At 47.3% G+C, this 8,849-nt stretch overlaps 2 protein-coding genes across 2 annotated transcripts in view; one reads left to right on the top strand and one right to left on the bottom strand.

Moving 5' to 3' along the window:
• Nucleotides 1–243: 243 nt before the first annotated feature.
• Dusp18 (dual specificity phosphatase 18) lies at nucleotides 244–4,102 on the bottom strand. The gene is made up of 2 exons (XM_028758222.1): nucleotides 3,823–4,102; nucleotides 244–2,188 (listed from the first exon to the last, which is right to left on the bottom strand). Exon 2 carries the CDS (start codon nucleotides 2,117–2,119, stop codon nucleotides 1,553–1,555), a length of 567 nt encoding a protein of 188 aa, XP_028614055.1. The 5' UTR covers nucleotides 2,120–2,188; nucleotides 3,823–4,102; the 3' UTR covers nucleotides 244–1,552.
• Nucleotides 4,103–4,307: 205 nt separating this feature from the next.
• Nucleotides 4,308–8,849, top strand: part of CUNH5orf52 (chromosome unknown C5orf52 homolog) — a 6,839-nt gene continuing 2,297 nt past the window's right edge. The window contains exons 1-2 of the mRNA XM_028758317.1: nucleotides 4,308–4,561; nucleotides 8,645–8,753. Coding sequence (XP_028614150.1) covers nucleotides 4,314–4,561; nucleotides 8,645–8,753 — 357 coding nt within the window. The 5' untranslated portion in view covers nucleotides 4,308–4,313. The remainder of the gene's footprint in view (nucleotides 4,562–8,644; nucleotides 8,754–8,849) is intronic.

The raw sequence follows: 8,849 nt of genomic DNA, 5'->3' as shown, positions 1-8,849 counted from the left end.
CCTACCAGTTCTGTGCCTGCAGAAAACCCAACTCATACATGGAGATGTCTATAGTGCCTACAGCTCTTGGGATGCATAGCACCACAGCAAACCCAACAGGGCAGTCGGGCTGTTTGTCTCATAAACGCTCTGAAAAGCTCTAGATTAGACTGTTAGTGTTTGTCAGTGTAACAAACTGGAGTCATCTGGGACAAGGGACCCTCCACTGAGGTGGGCTTTTTGATGTGAGAGAGACTAGTCCACTGTGGTTGTGCTACCTGGGCAGGTGGCACTGAGCAAGCCATGGGGAGCAAGCCACATTTATTCATGACAGAGTGTTACATGTAAGTCAAATAAACCCTTTCTCCCCCAAGCTGCTTTTGGTGAGTGTTATACCACAAAAAGCACACTGCAGCAGCGGTCTTGGCTGGGCGAGGTGGCACATACCTGTGAGCTCAGCACTCCTAAAGTACAGGCAAGGGGACAGCGCTCAACACTACACAGCCTGGGCTACCTGGGATCACAGCTTAAAGCAAACCAAACCAAGCTTTCTAGAATCAGACCCTGACACCAAGGGCTTCTGAGCAGCCCTGAATCCCAGGGCCTGCTAGAGACAACTCACTTGTTCTGACCTCTGTCCTCACAGCTCCTCAACAGTCAGCCAGCCTGGGACCCTGGATCTCATGGTCTGCAATTCTGCGTGAGGCCTTGTGTCAGGACTCCTAAGTTGCAAAATGAGAGCTCTGGAAAAGGCTTCTCGGATGAGGTCTAGCAGAGATCAAGCCATTTCTTCTTCTCTCTCACACAGAGGCTTCTGAGAACATGTATAAACAAAGGCCTGTGTACAGGTAGGATTGCTGATCTGGGTACCACTGTGATCCAAGCACTGTGTAAATCTGATCTAGAAGACCAGAATTGGGCCACTGTGGTAAAGGTAGAAGGGGCAGCCTCTAGAACTCTGCTTGAAGGCCTCTAATCTAGTAGGCTAGCACTTACTGTGAGATATCAGAGAGCACCAGGATGCTTAAGGCTCTGTCTCTGAATGAACGAGGTGGGATTTTGGCAGATTCGTCTCTGGGTTGGTCATCTCGGGAAGGGCTGCAGGAACCTAAGCTTGCCTTATGCACTGGGCACTGGTTTCTATGGCCTAGCACCACCTGCCTGCTCTGCCCCACCCCTGGCAACCTACCACTCACAGAAAAGTTACCTTCACTATATTATAAGAAATGAATTTAATCTCTAAAAACACAGATGACAAGATAGTAATTGTTGGGGAGTTTTGTTGCTGCTTTTGTTTTTGAGACAGGGTCTCACATACAGCCTAGGCTGGCCTCAAACTCACCTTGTAATCTTCCCGCTTCAGCAATCTGAGGTTACAGGCATGTGCCGCCAAACCTGGCTGGATTACGAGGTTAAATGTTATAGCAACACTTTTTTCTTGCCCTTATGAAAAGCACCATCTGGTGTGCTCCTGTGGCAACAAAAGTAGAATGTTCAAGTTTAGACCGTGGTGTACTGTTTGTTAATGGCAGAGCTGTATGGCTGACCCCAATACAGAAGCTGGTGGGCTGGCTTACAGTGGAATCATCAAGTGGGTCTCCTTCTCATAGATGTCTGGGATCAGTCCCATTGGAGAGTTAATCATCTGCATTGTGTTCTTGCCAAACAACTGGTACTCATAATGGATGAGCTGCTCCCAAAAACCACTGTTGGGCCGGATGATGGGCCTGCGGGATTTGGTCCACGTGTGGGCATCTAGAAGGGACATGGCGTGGTACTTCATGAGGTAGGCAAGGCACAGGGCAGCTGAGCGGCTCACGCCGGCAGCACAATGCAGCAGTGTGCGGCCCTGCTTCATCTCCACCGAATGGATATGGTCGGCAATGGGGTCGAAGAAATCAGAGAGGCGTGCAATGGGCACATCGACCACAGGCACCTGCACATACTCGATATCCTCATAGAAGGTGTTTGCTACCTCTACTGAGACGTTGATGACTGTGGTGATCTGATTGCTGGACAGTAGGAGTTTGTTGTTGGCAGCCACACCATTGCTGATAAACAGGCTCTTGGTGATCTGTGAGAGGCCACTGATTGAAGGCTGCGGGAACTGAACCGGGAAGGCACTCCAAGGTGAAGTCATCAAGGTGAAGCTCAACAGTTCGTGATGTGTTAAGCTTGCATCCTTTTGCTACGCTGTGCCCACTGAACCCTGCAGGAAAGAGGAGAAAGTTTGGAGGGTAAGAGGAAGACTTCTGGAAAATGGATGGCTGGGTCTCTAAGGTCAGAGGCAGTCCTTTGACCATCAATGGAGAAGTACAGCGGAGAACTCAGTGGTTACAACAAAGTTCACATCACTGAGCCCGAACTGTTACCTGTACCCTGGGGGTCTTTTCACATAAGAAACACTGGAGGAAGGGGGTCAGCCATGGCCAGAGAGACCATGAACTATGGAAGGGGCCTTGGGTTTACCTGGGTAGTTAGGAGCGGTTTCAGCCTCGGAAAGAACATTAGGATGGATATCTTCGGATTATGTTAAACAGAACTGGACCCAAAGGTTAAAGGTGACAAGAGGGAAACTGATATGCCAAGTCTTTCCATCTTCTCATAACTAGTCAGCAGGTCTAGCTGTTTTCAGCAGAAGAGGGCCTGGTCCCTCAAGGATGCCCTGACAACTGGTGTCATCTACAGCACAGCTAGTGGGAACCTCATCACATTCCCTGCTCAGCTGTGTGACTTCTAACATTAACAACCTCTAAGCCGTTAAAACAGAGAGAAAGCAGGAAAGAGGCTAGGTGATGGTCACCTGGAACATGAGCATTCAGGAGGTACAGAGAAAGGTGGGGCCTTGTTTCATGGGCTCCGCCTCCCAACAAAGAGCCAAGGAAACAAACTACAGGGTTTTGTTTTGATTTGATTTAGTTTTTTCTTTGTCGTGGAAACAAAGCTGTTTTCTTAAAATTAACCTTTGAGAATTGGGATTTCCCAGGCAGACCAGTTTCAGCTAGAATAATGACGTCATCTATCTTAATCCTCTCAATGAAAAGGCATTCAAGGCAATCTCAGGCCAATCAGTTATTTTTCCACTGTTCTGTCTCTCTGTTCCAGCCTTCCAAGGAATGTGACTTCCAAGTGACCGACAGTTTTGTTTCTGCTCTCTTCAGTCCTTTTCTATCCATAAAACCACAGACCTTCTCTGCTTAGTTCAACGGAACATTCTATCATCCAGAGTGAAATGCTGTGCAATTTTAGAATAAGAAATAAAGCCAAATGAGATCTTTAAACTGTTGATCAACAGGGGCAGCACACCTACTTTATAGACTGATGAACTGAGGTAATACAAGTGCTTGTAGTAAAGTTAAAATGCAAAGCCTTGTGGGAATGACAAATGAAGGCATTTGTTTCCGGCTAGGGAGTTGCAAAGATAGTAGGAAGCGGTCACAGACAGTAGGAAATGGTAGAGCAGACTGGAAGCTGAGGCAAGAAGATGGTGGTTCCTGACCAGCCTGGGCTAGACAAACAGGGAGGGATGGGAGGTTTGGGGGAAGGGGAGGAGAGGAAACAGTAACTTCATCACCAATGTTTTTACAGTTTACAACCAACCAGGCTTTCGGCATCTAGTTAATTTGTATCCATGAAACTTGAGACTCGAGTAAAATCAGTTATTTCTGGTGGATTACACTTTCTGGAGAAAGTTGGCAAATATGGGTGGGGCGTTGGTTAAATTCTGGGTTATAAACGTGGAACAGAGTCCACAAGTAGATGAGTGGAAGTGCCACATCATGCCTAGGAAGCTTCCTAGAGAGCTGGCCTCTCTACGTGGTGACAAGACTCAAACGATCTTACCTCCTTCCCTCAGCACCCAGGAAATCTTTCAGGAAGCAACCGCAGGGCGGAGCCGCGGGCAACCCTCTCCAAGAAAGAGAAGGCCCTTCATGATTCCGGATCTCGGTAGCAACGGCTTCTCCTCGAGGAACTATGGGCAGTTCTAGGCTTAGGGGGATCCCGCGACTGATTCTGTACCTCGAAGGACTCGCGCGGTTCCCAGACGTCTCCGAAAAGTTGGGTGGGCTGCAGCAGAGCGTACCGGCCCGTCTCCACGGAAACGCGCCAAGCAGCCGGAAGGACCATTGCTAGGCCCACCGCCTGCACGCCCCGCCCACTCGCCCGTCTGTCTCCTAGGCAACACGCCCAGCCCAACGTCACAAAGAACGCCAAAAGACTGTCTCGCGCTCCGCCTGCAGGTCCTCCGCTTTGCACGTCTCCCAGGCAACGCGCAGAGTTCCGCCCTAGACTCCAGTGTAGATAGTCGCTCCGCGTCCGCGTGTCTTTCCGCCATGGTTTTCCGCGTATCTAGCTTTCCTGAGTCGTTCTCTAGCCCGTCAGAGTCCTCTACACAGCCCAGAAGACCTTCGGTCAAATGGGACTTGGGCTCGGATTACGAGGACGTTACCGAGGAGACTACTGCTTCTGGCTCGAACTTCCGGCGCGAGAGATTAGACAGCCAGCCGGATCTTGGCCTCCACATCCAACCGCAGATCTACTTCCTGCGGCCGCGGTCCCCAATCCCCAAGTTGTTATTCAGGTGTGGCTCGGGTGTACAAAGCAGTTGTCAGACCCTGTATTCCTAAGGGAATCCGAGCTTTCAGACTCACGTTGCCCCAGCCGTGGCACCCCACCTTCGCCCACACGAGTTCCTCAGATCGTAGCAATGTCGGGATTTTTCAGACCGAGGCCAACCCATAGGACCTTTAGAAGCCCGATCTCTGGATCGAAGGCGCTGTCCCATGTCCAGCCCTCCGAATGAATCCCGACCCGAGCTTACTGTAGGCTTGATTGAGCTTTCTTGCGGTCTGAGAGCACTTTGTTTCAGGCAATTGGTCTCAGGCTCTAATTTTTTTTTGACAACACCAGGCCTTTCCATTCTCCAATGTCCTGGAAAAGCCTTGAGTTCCCCAATGTTTGGCTCCAATCTTGTCCCCCTTCCTCAAACCTTCTCCCAGCATCAGCCAAGGATGTAATAAGTCCTACAGAGGATTTGTTATGGAAACACAATTTGATTCAAAAATGACCATTATTTATTACTTGAAAGAGACTACTTTTAATCTTTCTCCTATTTCATTTCCAATATTGATAAATTTGGTGCATCACTGAGTAAAAAGGATCTTTAAATATTTAGGCTCTTTTTGGTTGAAAATAGGATTTAGACTTGTGTGTAAATTCCTGACCTTTGAATCTGTTTTCTCATCAGCATGGGTATGTTGAGTCATCCTGCATAAAAGCCAGAAAAATGGAACTAGGTGGCTTTCCATGTTCGGTTCTTTGTATTAGTAAGCACGCCCAGACGACAGTTGTTTCTTACTGATAAAAGAATGAATTGGAAACATTTTTATAACCCCCCTAAAGGTTCTTTGTTTTCTTCTTGACTGAACATGGTTGCAGAAGCTTGTAATCAAGCACTTTGGTGCTGGAGGCTGGAGGATTGGAAATTCAAGGTCATCCTCAGCTTAAGAGGGAGTTCTAGGCCAGCCTGGATACATGAGACCCTGTTACAAAATATACATCTTTTTATTTGTTGGGTTTTTTTTGGTCTAATTATAAACATAGTGTGTTTTATGATGATCTTATTCTGATGTGCTAACCAATAGAGACTGAGTTTAATATAAGCTTTCATGTTTGTTCCTTCTGTTCCTGTGTGTAACAGACAGCCATTTCTGTTTCAATCAATTCATGTGTGTGTGGTTCTTCCCTCTTTGCTATGGTTTGTTTGGGAATCTGTATTTGGGAACACTTCACCAGCATGTCTGTCATTTCTCTGGTTTCCTTTAAAGTGGTTTGTCAATCATTGCAAAAGTAAACCGCACTCAACAACAACAAACCAAACAGAAGTCACAACAGCAAACCAAACGCTGTTAACATTTTGATGTATGCCTATCTGTGCTTGTTAGTTTTTGTCAATTTAAAACCAACTAGAGTTACCTGGGATGAAGGAACATCAATTGGGGAATTGCCTACAGCTGATGGCCTGTGGGCGTGTCTGTGGGGCGGTTTACCTAACGATTGGTGTGGGAGCATATAGGGCACTGTAGGTGGTGCCACACCTGGGCAGGTGGTTGGGTTGTATAAGAAGGCCAGTTGAGCACGTCATGAAGAGCAAGCCAGTAAGCAGCCTTCCACAGTGGTCTCGGCTGTGGCTCCAACCTCAGCCTTACTTGATGAGTGACTGTAACCTGTAAGCTGAAGTAAGCACTCTCCTCAAGTTGCTTTTGGTCAGTATTTTAAAATAGCAACTGACAGGCTAAGATAATCCGTATCTAAGTATATCTGTGTTATATTTTAAGAAAACATACAACACAAAAATCCACTCTTTTTTTTTTTTTTTCAAGACAGGGTTTTTCTGTATAGCCCTGGCTGTCCTGGAACTCACTCTGTAGACCAGGCTGGCCTGGAACTCAGAAATCTGCCTGCCTCTGCCTCCCAAGTGCTGGGATTAAAAGTGTGCGCTACCACCGCCCGGCAAATCCACTCTTTATTAAACAGTAATTGTTGTTTTGTTGCAGTGGCCGCAACTTTTTTCTCTCTCTAGTTATTATACCAAGATATTTATACTTGATTACATGTATTATATCAACTGACTTAGCAGAACTATCCACTTGGCTTCCAAGTTTTAGAATGTATGAACAATTGTTTTTTAAATGGGAAAAACCGTTGAAAAACACGTCATAGTTTAACTAAATTATCAAAAAATGAGAACCTATGGGCTAGCAACATCATCTGTTATATGTTGAGACATGTAGCCCAGGTTGGCTTAAACTTATAATGTAATTAAGAATGGCCTTGAACTTCTAATCCTCCTGCTTCTGCCTTCCAAGTGCTGGGATTATAGGTGAGTTTTTATTGATGCTAGAGATCACCAGGACCATGTGTGTGCTAAGCACATTCTACCAACTCATTGCCAGTTGCCCGTTCTGCTCACACTGCCCACGGATGCCGCAGGGCCCAGGATGCCTGTGGATACCAACATCCAACACAGCATGTCGGAGCACACTGAAACATTAACTTGACTGCATGGTTCCTGAGTGTGAACTTGGTCAATGGCATTGTTGTCTCGCAGTGTCAAAGGGTGGAACACACTTGTCAGAGTCCCCAGAAGTCCTGTAACACCCCAAACTTTCCTCATTTTTAAACATTTCCCAAACTCTTCCCTTAGACTTTACTTATTAGCTAAATCTGTGTCACCTAAATCCTCCCTCTCTCCTTCCTTCCTTCCTTCCTTCCTTCCTTCCTTCCTTCCTTCCTTCCTTCCTTCCTTCCTTCCTTCTCCTTTGATAGTTGCCTATGTAGTCCAGGCTGTCCTTGAACTCCCTGTCTTCCTGCTTTCCAGTTTCTCAAGTGCTGAGCTCACAGGCACGAACTAACACAGCCTATTTTCCTTTCCTTTCTCTTTATATTTTTCTCTCCTGTTCTGTTCTCTGCCCCCCTCCCAGATCCCCCTTAGATCTAGGCTGTGAAGGAAGAGTTCCCCACCTCTTCCTCTTTCAAATTCAACTTTTACCTCTACCTTCCAGCTTTTATTTGTTAAAGACCTCCCCCTTTGCTCTTACCTGGCATTTTCTCATTGAGCTGACCACTCAGCATTTTGGGGGTTGCTCAGGTGGAGAGTGCTTGACTAGCATTTGCAGCCCTAGGCTCCACCCCAGCACCTCCACTGAGGAACAGTAATAACAATGGCTGCCAGGGAAAGCATTGGCTCAGGACCTACCCCCAAGACCAAGTTTTCAGCACCAACATTTATTTGCTCCAGAGTGACAGAAGGCGGGAAATAAGAGACAAAGACAGGAGGTAGAGGATGAGGGAGAAGAGGAAGAGAACAGGGGAGATGGGACAGACGTATTTGTTCTGAAGGCAAAGGACTGCCTCTGGATAGAGAGGAGACAGACTTGGTGCATAGGAAATAGTGGTTTATAAAGGTACAATGGGAAATCCTGTGTTAGGATGAGGTGTTAAATTTTAATTGGGCATGTTAATATTAGGTGAGCCAAAGGAGGCTTTTAATTGCTGGACTTCAGTACTTTGATAGCTGGGCGTTGATAGTCAGCCTCAGGAGGAGGAAGTGGCCAAATGAGGGACCAGATCTTAGGGGCTGGCTTAGGGATGTGATTTGTTTTTAGCAAGGCAGAGGAAATGAGGGAGAAAGGCAAGGCCTGCCAGAGCCATGTTCTACATGCTGAAGCTGGCCAGAGGCCCTTCAGTAACAACAGTAATTATTCTGAGGACTCTGTGCCGCCACCTCTCTGTGGACTGCTTTGGACCTTTCTGTGTCCTCCCTGTGCTCAGGAAGCCGCCTTCTAGCTCACCTTGTCTGCAGGCAAAACTTGGTTTTTCACTCCTCTGAAAATGAGAAAACCACTCCTCTCGAAACCCGGGTGTGGTGGCACATGCCTTTAGTCCCAGTACTTGGGAAGCGGAGATAGGTGGCTCTCAATGAGTTCTAGGCTAGCCTGGTTTACAGTGAGTTCCAAACCAGTCAGAGCTACATAGCAAGACCCTGTCTCCAAAAGAAAACTAAATAAACCTGAAGAGGTATGTATCTTCCACTTTTCCAGCACCTATGAAATGAGGCCTCAAGCCGCTGTCTCTAACCTGTCCCATCGTCCCTCTCCTCTAGCTTAATGAATACCAACGATGCCAATGTGAAGAAGTTGTTACCCAAGAGCCATTTATCTCGGGTGATTATTCGTGACAACCTCAATGCACAGCGCATCTATGAGATGGAGGTAAAGTGTCTGCCAGGTTCTGTGCTGGAGCCTATTAGTGGCCTGACCACACACCCCATCTCTCCTCCCTCCCTCCCCCCCTCCCTCCCTCCCTCC

Source organism: Grammomys surdaster, unplaced genomic scaffold (assembly GCF_004785775.1).
Source record: "Grammomys surdaster isolate TR1022 unplaced genomic scaffold, NIH_TR_1.0 126187, whole genome shotgun sequence".
In the NCBI taxonomy this organism is placed as follows: Eukaryota; Metazoa; Chordata; class Mammalia; order Rodentia; family Muridae; genus Grammomys; species Grammomys surdaster.
Note: the sequence above shows the minus strand (reverse complement) of the source record. Positions and strands in the feature narration are given on the sequence as shown.